General features: G+C 50.2%; 1 protein-coding gene across 1 annotated transcript in view; it reads right to left on the bottom strand.

Moving 5' to 3' along the window:
- LOC119442064 (filamin-A-like) overlaps nucleotides 1-19,465 on the bottom strand; it is a 172,035-nt gene that overhangs the window by 143,217 nt on the left and 9,353 nt on the right. Inside the window, exon 2 of the mRNA XM_037706782.2 lies at nucleotides 16,332-16,595. Within this exon, the coding sequence (XP_037562710.1) occupies nucleotides 16,332-16,595 (264 nt within the window). The remainder of the gene's footprint in view (nucleotides 1-16,331; nucleotides 16,596-19,465) is intronic.

Raw genomic sequence — 19,465 nt, 5'->3', positions numbered from 1 at the left:
GCGCGCTTTAAACGTTTTCGCCATACTCACTTCGTTCTTTCACTAATCAAATATACGCATTTTAACGAGAGCAACTTCCAGTAAACGGGCCCTTGCTTTCCTACCATCAGAGGCGAATTTCTCGAGGTTGCGCTATACTTACCACTATCTTAAGCACACACGCTTGACATCACATAGTCACGCAAGTTCGTAGGATGGTAAGCTGCGAGATGTCATGCCGTGGCAGCCCTCGCCTGCTACACGCACAGACAACCCAGTGCGTTTGTATACATAACCCACTTCGCTCACAATACACGCACACACACGCGCACACACACACACACACACACACACACACACACACACACACACACACACACACACACACACACACACACACACACACACACACACACACACACACACACACACACACACACACACACACACACACACACACGCAGGAACGCTATACAGACGGGGCAGTCAGAGAATGTGCGTCTCCCATCCTATCGCTTCCTCACCCCCTCAGTCGAGGCCGATTGTGGGAACGGTCTCCCGCAAGGCGACGCGATAACAATCGGCCCGCTGCAGACAGCACGCACGCGCGTACACGGTCTTGTCGGCGGGGCAAAACAATGGCAGTGCAGCACTTATAAATGTGCAAGGCAGTTCCTCGGCTGCTATAGCGTTTCCTGCCCGCTGGCAGGACGAGAAAGCGGCCCCCACGCCGCTACATAGAAAGTACGCGCGGGATAGGGAGGCCGATGTATATAGGAGGCCGCCTTCTCCGACGCGACACCTCATGCATATATATACATAGGCTTCGTGCGAGAGATCCAGCCAGGTATTGATCGAGCTTCACACGTTCGGCTGTTGCACAGGCCGACAGCGACAGCATGGAAGACACATAACACACTGTTTTTCGTCCGCACTAGGACGGCTTTCTTTCTGAGAAACGCGTATGGGGTTTCTTTGTAGCTTCGTGCTACATTCGGGTGGATGACAATTTTTCCTTTCGTTAACCCTTTATTTAGCGTTTATTTTATTTTTTATTTTTTTAGGGGGGGGGGGTAGTCATACAGCAGCCATTAGTTCTTGGATAACTCGTCTGCAACCAAGCTCTAAAGTTGAGAGGCTATTCGTGAAGTTTGTTTATGACAATTAGTGATTTTGTGCTTAAAACTGATCCTTTGTCCCTTATAGCTAGCTTTGTTTGTTTTTTCTTGTTTTTTTTCGTACCTAATAATACCGTAATAAATATTCCTGCCGTAAATATGCGTGCCTGCATTTAACTATTCCATATTCGATAGATACTATTAGTATTCAATTCATATTCGAAAACGTTTACATTTGACCACCTCTATTTTAGCCAACCTCTATACTACACACATACACGCCCTGTATGCGTGTGTGCTTGGGTATGCTTAGTCAACGACGCATAACATTTCCTTGAAAGGACACTATATACGGCAGCAGTCATCGGCGTCGTCGTTGTTGGTATACTGACGCCACCATACTAGGACGAACAATGAACTCACTATAGCTGTTCAACGCCAGTGGAATGAGACGACCCGTCTTGTCTCTGCAATCTGTAGGCGTCGTTCCATAAGCGCGTAGTGCTTACACAGCCGATTCGCCAACCGATCCAAGGGCACATTGCGACAGCGAGCTCGTGCCAGCCACGAAACAAGCGTCACCAGTGTTCGAAAACATTCTGCAGGAGCTTCGTTACAGATCTTTGACGCTGCCCTTATTGCTGAAACCGCTGATCAGCTGACACCCTGCAGGCTCCCGTCCGACGAGACTCAAAAGAGCGCAGACTCAAAAGATTAGGCATAGCCACCACCACGCACGTTATATATGCAGATAACTTCATTCGACCTCATTTTATACCGCCACAAAATCTGAAAGGGTTCTGCGATGTAAACTTCGATTCCGTGTATGCTGTCGTATAAAAAGTCAGTGGACGGCTATGCCCTATAAGCAGAACTCGGTGACAGTTGAACTGCCCCCTCGACAATTTGTGACACGCAAAGTCTCGCTAAGTGGAAGGGACAGTGATCCGTCCAGCAGCAAAGTGCAGTGTTACCAGCCGTCACGACGTCGGGTAATTTCATTGGCCCGAAACAATTCTCCCACCCGGCTAAATACGTAATGAGGAAGTGCGGCGTCAAACTCGAGGTCCCCGGCCGTTAAAGGGCCTCCAAATGAAAACGTTCATTCCACTGGGCAGCTCTTCGGAAACAAGAAAAAGAAACGGAAGAAATACACCAGCAGCAGGAACTCGATCTCGCGGGATCGAACGAACATCATTAGAGGCCGGCTAATAAACATTCCCTCGAACGCCCAAGGCGCTACCCCCTCCGTCCCGTTCTTTCCATCCACCTCAGGCGCTCGAAGACCGCGCACTCGCGCACGTATATACACACGCTCACACAAAACCGCGGTCTTCGGCATTAGCCGCCAACCCTTCTCGTGGGTTCTCCTCGCAAACAGCGAAAAGCAGCGGCGGGGGTTGCTTTTCTTTTGTCGTATCTGGCCTCGGATCCGCCATCGAAGCATCGCGACCAAGATGCTCCGCTCGCGAAGGTTTGTTTATCCTAGTCGTGGGCAGCGCAGGGCAGAACAAAAGCGTCGGGCGATGAGCCGCACCGGCGGCTGCTGCAGCAGTAGCGGCGCGCGCCGACGCGTAAAGAAAACGGCCCCGGCCCCCATCCACAAAAGCGGCGCCCGCAACCGAGAGAGAAAGGCCGAGAGCACCGTAATTGCTGCGCCGTCCCGGTAATCGGCGCCCTCCGAGAGGAACCCACGGACTTCACCTTCGAAGCGCGCTTGCTTGCTTGCTTGCTGTCCGAGGGTGCTTACCCCGGCTGTTGCTCTGTGCGAAAGTGCTCTTTGCACCGAGCTATGTGGGCGCGCGCGCCCAGCAGATTTCGTATACACCGTCGTTGCGCTGCCTTGAAAGCGAGAGATGCGGGCGCCGTATACAGCCGACTCCACGAAGCGCGATTATTCAAGGTCCCCTTCCCTGCCTCCGTTTGCCACGGAGAGCCGACATCCAAAGGTCCTTTTCCCTGCCTCCTCCGTTTGTCCGGTCCAGTTACGTCGTTCAATGTCGCACGCTTATACCGCATTAGGAAGCTGACCCCCGGAACGCATTACGCGAGCGTTCGCTGCTGCAAATGCACCGATAGCCCGGCTGCTGAGCGTGCAGCTGTGCACGCAAATTGGACGACGTAAGAAGTGCCTGGCGATAACGGTTATTGCGAGACGCATTTGCTCTCTGCAATGGCGAAATGAATTGACTTGTTCGTTTGTTCGCTGGCTGGTTATAGAGGAAGCTGACGTCAGAGAGTTAAGTCAGGCCAAATATGACTGCGCTGTATACGACGGCCTCTGACTTACGAGCATAAGGGCTCTCGAGAAGAAAGAAAAACTTCGCAGACGTATGCAAATCCGAGCAACTGATACATCAAAGACAGTGAAGCTGTATTAAACAACCATTAGAAGTCACGCCACAAGCGAACTATGGATAATTTTTTTACCCAGTCACTCTGTTGTATATATATATATATATATATATATATATATATATATATATATATATATGCAAATAGTCTTGTTTACTATTCTCTCGGCTAGGCTCTCTCCCTGTCCTTTTACAACGGTTGTGGTGCCAACGCACGAAAACCGTCGTGGAACTCCACTACACACCGTAAAATATTGGAGGCGAATTGTACAACAGGGAGAGAGGGACAGAAGACAGGGAGCTAACTTGACCAGAAAACTAGTCCGATTTGCTACCCTTCACAGGGGAAAGGAATGGTACCAGCGCAACGATGCAGTCCTGCGCACGTGAGCTCGGATGCACAGCACAGCACGCCTTCACAGCACACGCGCCGTAGGCGTCGGGGGCGAGAGCTCCCCGCACCCACCACCGTCTCGGGCGGTGCCCGGCGGCGATGCAGCAGCGACGGCAGCAGCTGAACCGGAAAGGGCAAGGACACCGCCGCCGCCGCCGGGGAAGACCGGACGGGGGAAGCCGGAAAAGACAACAGTCACCGCCGTCTTCTTCCTCTGCCGCTGACCGCGCACTCACGAGCTTGCCGCCAACTGCAATGACGACTATACCAACCTCCCTCCTTCCCTCCTCCGTCCCCGCCGACTTCCATTACGTCGCGAGAGCGTATATGCAGCATGCGCGACAGGTATACACACACGAGCGAGAACTGGACCCCCATCAGGCCCGGCGGGGCATCGGCACGCGGAGTAATAATGTACGTACATACAGTGCACACACTGTCCACGTCGCACGGTAGACGCATTAAACGCGGCGGCCCTGCGAGAGATCTCGCTCGAACTGTTACCTCCTCGAGTCCAGCGATTCTTCTCTTTTTTTACTCTTCTACTATTTTTTTTCTTTTCTCTTGGAACGAATAGAAGGATCGCAGGCTGCACCGACGACAAACACCGCAATTCTAAGATATCAAACGTAATGCATACCAACTCCGCTCGTGAATATGTAACCACCGCGTGTTAATGAAGAAAAAGATAAATACATTAGCGCGTGAGGGACGGCCCACTTTACAATTCTTCCGTTCGCACCGTTCGCATGACTATTTCTCTTCGGATTTCGAAAGGCCGAGCAAAGTTTAAAAACCACGACAGCGCGGAAAGACACGTAGGCGTGCGCGCAGTAACGTGTGCGCATGCATGAGCTTTCCTGGCTGACACAACTATACCAAGGCAAGAGACAGACAAGAACTTACTCTCGTCTCCGCTTCATGCGCTTTTTGCAAGATTTCGTTTCTAATCGTATATTACAAACTCAGCAGAACACACAGCCGGCTGATCGCGTGCGGGTCAGCGCAACGTTAAGGAACCCTACTTGCCCGAGTTTTATAAGGAGCCATATGTAAATAAAGCTATATATATATATATATATATATATATATATATATATATATATATATATATATAACTTCGCAAGAAGAATTATCACACATTATTGTTTAAAGCGGTGGATGATATTCATGATCACGTCTGCTGCTGCTGCTCTTTGCGCAACTCTCTCTTTCTCTCACACATACACTTGTACACCTCCATTATAAACGCCTTCCCCCAATACGCGTTGAAGCATTCGGTTTGTTTACAAATGTGCAGCCCGTCTATATAAGGATCCCGGATGCGAGCTCTAAACGGCTACGCCCACGCGCCGGGGCTGTCGTGGACCTTATTGCGCATGCGCAGTGGCTCCCATTTCGTACGGGCGTCCTGCCGCGCGGGACCGGCTCCGTACGGCCCCCGACAACTCCATTAAACACGGACTGCGACCGCGTATATATACGAACCATTTCGCGGGGCCGAATGCCATAAGGCCGCCACCCAAAAAAGTACAGCCTTGCCACGTTATCGCCGTTCTAACGGGCATATGTATATGGTTGTTCAATTAACGGAGCTAGCTATATGTACGCGAATTTGGCATGTTTCCCGGCGTGCCCTGAGCGAAAAGCGATATCTGCGAGTACAACTCGAATAGAGGAGGAAAGAAAAAAGAAAGGAAGCAAGAAGTAAAAAGAGAGAGACAGGTGCACACCGCAGTAGGTAACAGGGTGCACGAAACCACGCGCAAGATGTGTTATGAGAACCGAAACACAAGACAGGAAACGGCGATATTGCCACAACACACGAACAAACAAAACAACAAACGGATAACTTCATGCGCATTTATAACGATCGAGCGGTAGGCACCCAGCTTTAGTTCTCACTGCAGGCTGGGTTCTTCCAAAGTCCAAGTGCGTATATGCTCTTGCATCGCGGGCCACCGTCGCAATGGGCCTCCACGGAAATCGAACCCGCAACTTCGTGTTGAGAGACAGAACACAAGCTGAGTGAAGGCGAGGTCCTCTGTATATATAGCCGCAGTTTTAAGCTAAGTTAATCGGGGTCCAATATGGTCCATGACTGAGGAATAGGATGAGGGAAAACTTTATTAAATTGAAAAAGTGCCGGACTGGTGGGCGAGGTCCCTACCGTCCAGGACACCGTTGGTTCTATACTCGCTGTTTTCTCGCTTTGTGTCAGCCTTATAGCTGAATATTCGGGAGGCATCGCCGAGAAGTGCAAATCATTCATTCCCCGAAGAAATTAGGGCCCGAGAAACAGACATTGCAAAAAAATTATTGATAAATTGAGAGAGAGAGACTGAATTCGGTATTATATCGATCGTTCAGACCATCAAATATACGACAGGGAATATTTGGAAAACAAACAAACAAAGAGAGACAGAGAGAGAGAGAGAGAGAAGTCCGTCGAGTTACATAATACGCCCTTACAACTGTAAGAAAATGGGGGGGGGGGGGGGGGGGGGGGGATGACGGTGTCGAATAAGGGTGTTACGGTATAGAGCGACCGGTGACCGCGCCTAGCTTCGCGCTCCTTCCAGCATCAACACAGCAAAATAAAGCGCAGCCAAAAAATAAGCGCAGGAAACTAAAACGACCGTAAGACCGGCCGGACGCACCCTTACCGCGGCGTGTTTACAAACCACCCGCTGAGCGGCGTATCTATAAAGGCACCGCATGCGAGGACCGCCGAACGGGCGCAAAATGCATTGCGTAGACAGGGGTAGAGAGAAGCCAGCGGCTGCTGGGGATAAGGTAAAGAAACGAACGGGGTCGCAGAAAAGGAAAAATAAGTAAACGACGAGGAGATCGAGCGAGCTAGAGGGGGGATGTCGTGCAAATGCAGTTTATTCGCACCTCGCGGCATCGTGCAGAGCGGGAGCTCATGGCAGGACGTCGTTAATCGCCTCCGTAATTGATCATTCCTTCGAGGCAGCGGCTAAGTGGTGGCCCCCGCGTTCTTGCTACAAAATGCGGTCACTCATCGCGCCACTCGCATACCGCTGCGAGGCACGATCGCCTCGCAGCGGCTCCGCGACGCACGTACCCTTCCCCGTTCCTTCTCTCCTTATCTTACACGCAGCGCGGGAACCGCGATACGCGCGTCAATGCGTATGCTAGTAGCTATAGATAACTACATTCAATCCGCTACGCTGGAGGAAGGCCATCTATGCTGGGATGCGTCTTCGTTCTTTTAATGTTGTTTCACAGCAATATATATCCCGTTACATCCAAACCAAATTACGGGGTTTATAACACGTCCGGAAACTGCAATAAGTGGGTTATACGGGAGATGCCGTAATAGGTTATGGGGTTAATTTAACGTAGCCAGGCTGAATTTCGGGGCACGAGGCATCTCGTAGTAGACGGGTTCCGGATTAATATTGATCACCGGCAAATTATTTAACGTGCACCCAAAGCACGGTAGACGGAAGTTCATCCCGGTACAGGGGATATCACAAAACCTTATCATCACAAGGCATTTATCACAAGGAGGCAAGCTACACGGTTCTCCAGAGCTGCGCCACCCGTGGCCGTCACTGCTTCGTACTTTCGGCAGGAACTGTCTAGCTGTTTTCTTTCTCTTTCTTTCATTTTGCTTACCCCATTTTGCCCCCAATCTTCGCCTATGCTATACGCGTGTTTGTACACGAACATAGAGTGGGGCGTTCACAGCGCCACCGGTTGATATCAAAGGGCGGTATGCTGCCAGCATATATAGCGGCCCCGTGCAGTGTGAAAGAGTTGCGGATTGAATAAGGCCGGTCAAGGCCGTCAACGCGAGCGCAGTCGTAACAGCGCGCTGAGCGTACTGAGCCACAGATCCGGTCCTGCATCGGAACAATCACAATCGCGAGCTGTGTGCTACGAGGTTGAAAGTTGTTCGCACCCTGCTCAAAGCACCGCCCGCGCCGTGTAGCATGACCGAGTACACCGTTCACTTGAAAGCCCGTCTCACCATGATAAACTGGTCTACTCCTACAGCCTGCGGAGTGTGCACACGTTCAAAACGCAGCATTCCCGCAGCATTCCCAGCGACATTCTCCGGATTGTGTTAAACAAATTAGACAGCAGACCGTTTTCAGAGACAAAGATTCTTGGACCGTGGCCCCACGCGTCGCATGCTCACAAAGCGACGCGGGCATTGTTAAAATTCATGAAGTCGACTGGCCTCAGTGACCGACTGTGAAGTGTTGGCCAACCGCACGTGTTCATGCTGCGAGTACTTTCTTCCCTCTCTCTCCTTTCTTTTCAACCCTTTAATCCCCTTCCCCCGTGTAGGGTAGCAAACCGGACGTGCGTCTGGTTGACCTCCCTGCCTTCCCTTTCTTTTTCCTCCTCCTCCTCCTCCTCCTCCTCCTCCTCCTCCTCCTCCTCCTCCTCCTCCTCAAAACGCAGCGGCCACAGCAATCGGAGCACAACGATGGATACATATCGTGCAGATTCACAACCGTAACATCTGGAATGGAACCAGAACTGCACACGCACTCGGGACTCCTCGTGAAGGGCTCCCCTCCAGACTGTCAACTGATCTACATAAGACTTCCGATGCCGCGGTTCTCTCAGGATTTCTCGCGAGTTCTGTTTTCATCGCGTACTATGTGTAAAAATAAGGTATGACGGGATTAAGCTGCTAACCTGCGACTCTGGAAACGATTCCGCGACATAGCTCGCTTATCAGGGCTGTGCTCGGCGGCTGTAAAAAGGGACAAGCGCAAGCGAAGATCTGAGAGTGACTGTGTGCGTGTGTGTTTTCGCTTAATGAGTCGAAATGCACGGACAATCGACTTCAGAAATAAGGTATAAGCGGACACAGAAGCTGCGGGCCTAATGAAAATTCCCAACCACGTGAGGGCGATTTCGAGCGAGTTCTGTGTTACAAATTTTGACAGAGAGTTTGTGAGAGTTCCTATAGACGCTAAACGCTTCGGCGTTAAAAAAAAAAAAAAAGAAAGCCAGCTCGAGAACCGAGATAAAATGAGAAGCACGTCAAGGAAGTCAATGAGCGCGAGAGGCATGAGCTCGTTCTCCGAGAGCGCTAGATTGCATTATCGCTTACCAGAACTCATATGCTGCCGGATAGACGTTTACTCGCACATGCCTGGTTTGGCTATTGTCACGTCTCTGTCGTTTCGTTTCATGAAATGACATCCGATATCTGAAGCATTACGATATTTTTCTCACTTTTTGTCAGAGAGGAAAAAGCTTCTGGAAGATCCCTCCCGTTTGGCTTGAAGACTTGACTCTTCCGGCGAAAGTAATTAGCAGTAGCAGGAACGCAACTCCTGTTACTTTCCTTAGCGGGGCAACTACCACAGAGGGAGTCGCTTGCGATATCCCCCCCCCCCCCCCCCCCCCATCGAATACTAAAGACGGAGGATGCCGCTGCCTGGCATAGGCTCCAGACAGGCACTTACACGAACCTACACATAGTACATCGCATGCACCCCACAGCCTACAGGGACGAATGCCCGTGGTGTGGGGCCACACCAACCCTACACCACATTACGTGGGAGTGCATTCTACACAACATAGAACACCATGGCACGAACACCACGGGGGAGCAATGGGAGGCACTGCTGTCCAGCTCGGGCCTCGACGACCAGCTCAAGCTGATCCAGAGAGCAGATAAGATGGCAAGAGCCAGCGGAGCCCTGGACTAGGGGTCCCGACCATTAGCGATGCCCCATTGGGGCAAGACAAAACTATCTTTGGATTAAAGGTTATCTATCTATCTTAAAGGCGAAGCTTAAGCGTCCTCCAAATTTTTGTTACAATGATCATCTACATTCTGTTTACCTCTTGAACTATACACATGCACACATTCAAAGCTTCACTCTTTCATTTTGTCTTTCTTACAAATAATTTAAGTCCCTTCATACGCATACCGTTTCTCTGGTAACCCCATTCCCGGTACGCTGCCAATAGCCACGACTGAATGAATGAATGAATGAATGAATGAATGAATGAATGAATGAGTGAGTGAGTGAGTGAGTGAGTGAGTGAGTGAGTGAGTGAGTGAGTGAGTGAGTGAGTGAGTGAGTGAGTGAGTGAGTGAGTGAGTGAATGAATGAATGAATGAATGAATGAATGAATGAATGAAACTTTTTTTTTCGGTAAATATGGCTCGTGGCCTATACCGGCAAAAAGATAGTGGCTAAGAAATGCGAAAAGATGGGCGGCAGCAAGGGTATCTGCATACATGTGACAGAGAACGCATTATCTTGGGAGTATAGTACTGCATGCAGGAGCGCCAGCACCACAATCTTGATTTCGTTGACTCTATAGGAGTGATAAAGAGCCCGTAGTTGAGATAAAACACTTCTGATCGCAATACCGCACGTCGAAGACTGTCATGTACCGTGTTGCGCAGCGGCACTCAGCGCATGTGGTAACTAGATGGACGGCTAAGGACACGCTTCGTCGCACGTCACACACATGTCGCAACGAGCCTGTATACACGGAGAGCCAACAGTGAACTTACGTCCTCTCCCGAGAACTCTAATACGACAAGCAGCGACGTATCCGTTGCACACATTGGTAAAACGACACTCCGAAACCGCACTCTATCCCGCCTTCAAGCAAGCATCAGCAAATTCATGCATAAACAAGACACGCCGCAAGCACGGATTCACGTGAAACACGTCGCAAGCACGTTCAGGCGTGTGATACGTTAGCTGATACGTTAACATATTGATGGACAGGCTACACTTCTGGATTCGAATTATGCTTCTGACCCACATAAAGCAATGCATGACGTACTGTCCAAAGCGTTGGCGATTACGCTGTGTTACGAAGGGCGACTAGTTCCAGGGAAACTAGGAACTCAATATTGCTGTATATTGTTGCTTATCGTTAGTTTGAAGCGCAGGCCTTTGAATGGTATGATATTTGTATCCATTATTCTGTCATTCGAATTAATGCGCACAATGAAACGTGTAATTGTATTTCTGACTCGACCTCAACGTCCCCACAAGGAATAGCTCGCAAACATAGCAAACAGTCGTCAGCAATCAAGATACATTCTTAAATGGGTGCTGGAGACGTATGCCCGGCTAAAAGCCTACCATGTCACTCCATCTGGTATTCCCTGTCGGTCCCTACGTGGGAGACGCCCGCTACGCCCTAAGCGCGTCCTGCAGGACCTAAATAAAGTTCTTCCAGTCCAGTCCACTCCAGCTGACAAGGATTACGCATGGAATGACCCACGCGCACACAGCACGCACGCACACAACATATACAAAAGTATAGGGTGCTTTTCCTTCTGTTTCTTTTTTTTTTCTTTTCTTTTAGCTGCACCAAATTTTTATTGTTTGTAGCAGATAGCACAATTCTGACCCTTGAGCTAAATTAGTCGATGAGGCGGCCATTAATTCTACGAGAAATGAAACGGCTTAATTGTCTAATTAAGGTCATTACACTAATTAGCTTTTTGATTAATTGCCTTACAGCACGCATTTAAATCTACGGATTGTAGCTAGCGAGTATGCAAGGCATATCGACTTGGAGCGAATTCTGAGGATGGCACCTGTTTTGAGATACGCGCCGTCAAAACTTGCGGTAAGAATGCACCATTGTTCCACTATACTTTTTTAAGAAAAGGCTGTTCTATGCATTGAAGCACAAAAGTAACTGGAACGCCAATGCATTTTGTCGGACCCTTTGAAACTTAATATCTCGAAACTGGTGCAGTTCTGAGAATTCGTTCCAAGTGGATATGACTTGCGAACTCACCGGCTATGCAACTCGCAAATTTAGACATGTGCTGTAAAGTAATTAATTAAAAAGTCAAGTGCAATTACGTTATTTATTCAATTAAGCTTTTAGATTTCTCGTAGAAGTAACAGCGGCCTAATCGAGTAATTTAGTTCAATGGTTAGAATTGTGCTATTTGCCATAGGCATTCTTTAAAAATGTGGTGCAGCAAAAAAATATCACCGATTACGATGCTCCCTAATGCGAAATTAGAGCGCAGATCCATACGTGTTTTCATTTCGCGATATATTAGACTGGCGCGCACAATCTGCCTCGTGCGGCACGTCGCTAACGGAGCAAAGTGAGGCGCGACTGCCTCGCTAATCGGGAGATCGCGAGAGGCAGCGCGTGGGTGACGCGTGGGCGCGATTCACAGCAGCCGCCGCAGACAGACATACGCTCATGCAGCGCTTTGTTTCCATACAGACGACGCGCGCTACTCCGGCGCCACCTCGTAGCCATCGTCGCCGCAGAGCCCTTCTTGCGTGCCACTACGCTTTTATTCTCCCGCTTTCGCCATACCCTCCTCCTCCGCTTTCCTCCTCGCGCTCTGTTCGCTGTCGCCATCTTTCGCCTCCCCGTTGCGCTCGGCATTCGCCCTTTCATGCTGCGCTGTGCTCGTTCGCTCGGTTACGCCGACGCAGGCGCTACGGACTGCGCTCTAAAAAAGAGCACCTTGTATATATAGCAAGCACAAGCACACAAGGTAACAAGTAGCTAGAGCTATGAGCTGTAGCAGGGTGATGAAGCGGGCAAATGGTAAGTGATCCGTCGTATAAGCAGAGCACAAGCTGACGAGAACGACTAAGAAAGAACACACAGGACGAGCGCTGATCCACGCTCGACAGAAGCAGCAGCCGTCCCGTCTGTCTTTTTTCTTCTTCCTTAGTCGTCCTCTACCTTTCGTGCGCTCTTTGCAATGCAATTAAGATGTCTGGTTCATGCCAGTGTCGCGGAGGAAGGAGTAACTATATGGTGCCTTCGTTGCGCGCACCGCCGTAGGAGCGCTGCTCCGATGTTTTGCAACTCGATAAGGAGCTTCCACCTAAAAATTTAAAGCAGGTTTGGTGACTATTCTTTGGGCCGCAAAGCAGTCAGCGATCAAGACAGGGCCCGTATTGTGCAAGGATTATTTTCGTTCTTTTCAGTCCTTCTGCCATTCGCGACTGGCTCGCGCGAAGCCCGGTCTTCGTTATCGCCAGTACCGGCCACTCGCTGCGACGGCTGATAAGGAATGAATAGAATCGAAGGGAAAGAATCCTTTACCTAACGCAGTCCCAGCTAAACGCTCACCGCTGTACCGGTGAAATCACCCATATACATTCGCGCGAACGCCTCCCGACACCCACCCCATTACCCTCCCTCCCTCCCTTCAATCGCAGCGTATCTCATAATAGCGCTATCGCTGCAGCCGACAGCCAGCCCCGGAAACTCGAGACCTCTGACTCATCACCAGAAGTGCGCGCGCGGCCACGGACTTTGGTGGTGATGCACAACCCGCGCAGTGCGTATCGAGCTATCGGACGCACGTCGCAGCAGCAGCAGCAGCAGAAAGCAGCGAGGGCCAGCTCACCGAGCCGGCATGGCGTGCTTCAGGTCGTTGCGCCGATAAGTCGCTGTCACCGCGCATTTATTCCCGCAGAAAAGTCAACACGCTCGACGATCGTATACACGGCGACCACTCCACCTGCTGCTATCTTACAGAGGAGCCTGTCGCGATAACACCCGTACGTGGCAGCGAGGCAACATGGCTTAATTGAAAGCCGCAGAACCCCTATTAAACGAGGAGACGGTTTCCGGTATATTTATACTATTTATACCTAGCAGCTGGTGCATAGACGTTATCACACGAGCGCGTTCGAGTGGCACTGACTTGCCTGTTAGTTTCGCTGTTAGAAAAGCGAAACTAACAGGCAAGTCAGTGCCACTCGAACGCGCTCGTGTATAGCAACAGGCGGAACCCGAAACTTCGACGGAAGGTGAAATCACTCGTAATCCAGCCCGACGTGTTTCATTTCCGTCTCAGACCAGCCTATAGAAGCGGATGTTAAAAAAGAAAATCGCCGAGTCAAATCAGCGCGTACAGCGCGTCGTAATTGCAGCCTCCGCGATCAACTTCAGAAACATTTTCAGAGCTAATTGCGGAGGCCACGCTCCGCTGTGCTGAGTACGGTGAACGCCACTACCAACGCCACCTAGGTGGCGTTGGTAGTGCTTCTTGATGCCAGCGTCCCTTCGGATGCTGGCATCGAGGCGTCGTAGTGCTGAGACCACCGAAGCGTTCACTGTCGGTGCGCGTTAGTGTCATAGTGCAGTACTTCTCTTTTCTGCTCGTAGGCGGCGGCACCGCCCCGAGCAAGAGCGCGGGTACACGGAGGAGTGTTAGATATATAAGGCGCGTCTGTGTAGCTCTCTGCAAATGCGTTTGTGGCGCAATGGGTTAAACGCTCGGCGATCTATCGTCGCGGACCGAGAGGTCGTGGGTTCGATTTCGAAATTTTGCATGTTTGTGGAACTTTTTCTTCTGGTTTCTTTCTTTGTATTATGTTCTATGACGTATTTCCGTGACGGAAATACGTCAGTGAAGTCTTGGTGGACCCCGGCATAAAACACTTTCGTGTTAAAAAAAAAACGGCTTCCCTGTCTTCATACTTCATTTGCATATTAGTACGAGGCGTACACCGCACCGAGCGATACGTTATTTCCTTTAAGCGGATACGTTGTCGATGAGCGAGCCTGAACTCGCTCACGCGGGTGGGGCAAGCGAGAAACGCGCTTCGAACGCTATAGGGAAAATTCTCGGGAGTTATCTGTCAATTTCTCATGGGCGAGATTTTACCTTACTGGATTCGACCCGAGCATAATTACAACAGCTCAATTTTCGGCTGCCTAATAGATTGTCATAACTGTAACCAACTATCAGGGACCGAGTCGCCCAGCGTACAATTCCTTCAGCCCTATACCATGCAGGGGCAATGTTTCGCTGTCTGGAAGCACCCGTCCAATGTATCATTATCTTGAATAAGTCCATCTTCCTGGTACAGAAACTACCTACAAGAAGTCTGAAGACGCTCCTCAGTATGAACACGAGAACAACGCCAGGCAAGCCCTGCGTGAATCAAGCTATAGTTCTGCAGGTTACTAATAATTTTGTTTTTAATAGCTGTGCCCATGTAAACCGGACCATGCACTTTTCCTTTACAAAAACAGCGGAAATGTGGAAATAAACTGTACTGCTGGATACCACATATAAGCGTCCTCTCTACAGGGTTGCCGACATCCTCCCAAGCTGTACATCATTCTTCAATATCACCGTCTGGGTTCACTACGCACAACACTAGCCACCACTGTGGAGCGCCCCTCCGACTGGCACCCGCACTGTTTTAATTAATTAAATTCTGGGATTTTACGTGCCTAAACCGCGATATGCTTATGAGGCACGCCTCAGTGGGGGGGAGAGACTCCGGATTAATTTCTGGGGTTCTTTATAACGCGCACTCAATGTACGGCACGCGGGCGTTTTTGCATTTCGCCCTTATCGAAATGCGGCCACCGCGGCCGGGATTTGATCCCGCGACCTCGCGCGCAGTGGCGCCTCGCCAAAGCCGCTAAGCAACAGCGGCGGGTCGCAGTTGTTACCCCGCACCACCATTCCTTCCCACACCCCCCAACATTATCCTCCACCTTCGGCCTAGTGGCTCACGGACGCCGCCACTATGACAGTCCAACGATATCTGGCTGAATACATCCAGGCTTGCCTGGCGGACTACACCAACGAGCTTCTCGACTAAGGGGCTTTTAAAACGCTAATCATTGTTTTGGTTCTATTGTCTTCCTATCTACAGTCGAAACCGGATATATCGAATCTGAAGAGGATCACAAAAAAAGTTCCATACAGTCGAACCTGGATATAACGAACCCACATCGAACAGCTGTAAAATTCCCTTGAAAATCCCATGCAAATGTACAGGGCTGGTGTACGCGTACATTGTGACAATATAGAACGCTCGTTCCCCAGTACATTCGATACATCGAACGCGGCGCCACGCCGAAGACCTCTAAGTGCCCTTCTTTGAGCACTTCCAGGTCTTTTGGGGCCTGGAGGTGGAGAACAGAATGTGCAGTCAGTTGAGCCTTGGGTGTTCTGTGGTTGAGCCCTGTCGAGCTGTTCGGGTAACCAGCGTGCTACCTCGAACGTCAACATTCCTTCTTTACGATTTTCGTGGCGTCGACGTGAGAGTTTAGTGCCTATTCGTGAGTTATTTTTCCGCAAGCGATGGCCGCTGCAAGTGTAAAGGAAACAATCAACTTCGACTTTGCAATAAGTTGAAAGTTATCCAGCAATATTTTGCTGGTAAATAAAGTGTGCTTGCCTTTTTTCCCGAGCTGCGTGCAGTAACTTAGCAGCCCCCGGACGCACCAATCGGTAGGCCGCCGTTTGCCTCAGGGCCTATTATTTTATATATCGAATCACCTATATATAGAACTTTTTTCATGATCCCCTTGAGATTCGATATATCCGGGTTCGACTGTATATAGGTAATTCGATATATAATATAAAAATTTATTACAGAAATTTTCCAGGATGATTTTACAGCTGTTTCCTATACACAGTAATTCGTTATATGTGGGTACGATATATCCGGGTTCGAATCTACCTATCTATCTATCTATGCAAATCCTGCTCACCGATATTGACGAGCTTGATGTTGTCCTGTGCCATGGCGGTGAGCGCCGTCTGGACGTTCTCCAGGCACTGGTGTTGGTTCAGGGGTCGCGCGATGCGTCGCAGGCGGCGCTTCTGGAGGGCTTCGACGAGCGATATGAGCAGCAGCCCGTCGCTGAGGTCGCGCCGGAGGTCGGTGACGACGCCGGCGCCCGCCGGCCGAAGCTGCTCGTTCACCCAGTTGGTGAACGTCTTCTCCTGGATCTCGACCCACACGAACTCGTCACCTGCGGCGAAGGAGGGCACGGAACGCCATGGTATAAGGTATAGAGCCCTCGAACACGGCACCTGTGTGGTCGCGTGCGCGGACCGTATACACTTTCGTCCAGAGTGCTTGAATCATATATACGCAGTTGCGAAACTCTGCTTCAAACTATGCTAGCTATATCATAACTATACTCCAAACTCCGGGCATGTTCTGTTAATCATTCCGTGGTTGGTTAATTGACTGACGCGCCACTCGTGGGCCACAATATTAAACTCCCGCTGCCACCCATGACCTCTGCGATCGATCGCGAGCCGCCCGACCTCGGAAGCTTGCTACCAATCGGCCACTAAAATGTGCTCGAAATGGCCAATCCAGTTGACAGAAAGGTGCCGGTTGGAAATACTGCTGTTTGGTTTTGCTTACGATGAGTGACTATACAGTTTTTAACCTTAAGTTCTGCTAAGTGGCTTTTTATAGTTAGTCTTGTTTTGTTGTCCATATGCACTTGACGCATGCAGTCAGCAGCTCTCCACGTTTTCTGTTGCTTTTTTTGTGATGTTTATTTTATTTTTTTTGCAAGCAAGATGTGTGTGCGCTGACGACGACGCCCACGGCGCCCCCAACAGGGACCACACCTGCCCCGACTGCAAACAACCCGTGCGACCCACCGCCGAACACCTAATGTGGGAATGCCCCGCGCGCGAAGCGGCGCGGAGAAAGTACCTCCGCCACGAAGAGCTGCCGAGCTACGATGGGTGGATCTACAGAGTTCTAGAAGCTTTTCGCCTTCTAGTACACTGTAGTGGATCCGACCGTAGTGCCGCCTTGGGATCTCTTCTGGCTTCTGCCAGGGAATCCGCGCTATTACACCGGTTGTAGATCCTGCTCCTCGCAACGTGCCCTCCATTCCCAACAGACTTTCTTCCCTTTCCCATCCCTCCAATTAGGCAAAATAGCCATCCCATCAAATAAAACAATTAATCAATCAACCACTCAATCAATCAATTTTGGGTTTCTGTCGCCAGCATTGACAACTGTCCCGCGTGGTGGAAGGAGGGTATAGGGAAAATGGGAGTAGGATGAAGGGTGCCCAGTCAGAAATGGGTGATGAAGTCGGATCTCTCCCGCATATATAGAAAGTTCGGGAGGGAGATTAATGTGGTTTATATGCGTGTCATGTCTTCGCCCGACAACGTCCGCTATTCGAAGGTGTTTGGGCGCTTTCTATATAGAGGCGGAAATGTGCGTATGCACTTTGTGAGGAAGCTCTGCGTTCGCGGAGCAGTGCCACGTGATGTGTGAGGGGCCAGCTTAGACACCTACACAGCATCGGGTGCATCTGCCTGCAATATAGCTTCGTCGTCCGTGGTGTGTATGGTTCGTGGTCGAATTTGATAAAGGCCCCTGCTACGGCCTATACTTCGTCGAAGATGTCGGGTGTTGCACTAAGACCATCAGGGTCAACCGCAGAGGGGTCCCCCCTTGCGGGCTCTTCTTTTTTCTGGCGAACATGAGCCAGGCAATTAAGGCGTCCGACTCTTGAAATATCGGTCTACGGGGTGTTTCGCCACCGGTGTATGAATGAGGAGCCAATGAAGAGCTTTTGGCTATAAAACAAGCACTAGAGGGCACGGACGAAATCGGCGTATTTCGTCCCGTTCAAAATTGTTATCACGCTGCGCGTGGAAGAGATCAAGGAAGAAACATTGAGGATAACAACAGCGAATCGTTGACGCTTTGAGGAACGTACAACTTGTCTTGTGCACCCCATAGTTAACCCTCTTGTTCGCGAACTGAGTTGCTGACCACAGAGATGGTGTAGAAGCTTGAAACATCCGGGGGCAAACACTGGATCAGGCAGGCATGCATGACACAAGTGCAGTTTCAGAGAACATGAAGACGCCTGTAGCAATTAAGCATAGCACAGATGTCGATGACGCATACAAGGGCGCAATGCGGCGAACCAATAGCGAAGTATGGAGATGGGAGACATTACATTTTTTTTACACGTGCCAGTGGGATGCAGAGTCCATGTCCCCGTTCAAACTTGCAACATGATGAGTACAGACTTTTACGGGGCAGAACTCGCCACGAAACCTTCGCGCCACGCACTTCTGTCGGCCGCATTTTTAACGGCCTCTCGTCGTCTCCCTGATTTGAGCGTGAAATGCTTGGAACGCGCGGTCGGGCCGCCCGCCCGCGTGGCGCACACCCGAACGGATTAGCGCGCTTTTCGTCGCGGCCTTCTTTCGCCGACCACGACATCTCTGGCGTGATGGATCAAATTGGCACGTGTCAGATATGGTGCGAAGCTTCCGGGATGATTTAAAAAAAAAAAAAAAGAGGAAGGAGTCGAGCGCGTTTCTCTCTGTTCCGGACAGTGGGAGAACCGCAAAGGGCAGCAAAAGTACGCGGAGGACTTCTTGCGCACCAATGCATAAGGACCACAAAGTGTATATATTATGCGGTTAGCGCGGCATGGACCGACGTCAAGCAAACTTTCTTTTGCGGCGTTGTTACATTTATTAGTTCATTTTAGTTTTTATTATTTCATTTATTTTAGCGTTTTCGTTTATTCCTCTGTTATTCGCTATATGACACAGGAATGGAGTAGCAGGGGAACACACTGTATACCTCTATCTCTCCACAGCAACTCACGTATAACAGAACATAAAAGAACGGCAAAATGCACTCAGCTATCAACGCAGCGACGCTGGCTCAGAAGTGGCCTATAGTTATATCCTTCCCATTTTATATTTAACAAGCAAGCAAGCAAACAACGCAGCGCATACGGTAGAACGGAAGTGGTCAGCTAAAGGGGCTTTATATGTTCAGCGGCATCTCAGTGGAAGGCTGTGGCGACGGCAGTACTTGCACGAGTGTGGCAGC

The sequence above is a fragment of the Dermacentor silvarum genome, chromosome 2 (genome assembly GCF_013339745.2).
Source record: "Dermacentor silvarum isolate Dsil-2018 chromosome 2, BIME_Dsil_1.4, whole genome shotgun sequence".
Taxonomy (NCBI): Eukaryota; Metazoa; Arthropoda; class Arachnida; order Ixodida; family Ixodidae; genus Dermacentor; species Dermacentor silvarum.
The sequence above is the reverse complement of the archived record's forward strand: the minus strand, read 5'-3'. Positions and strand labels throughout refer to the sequence as shown.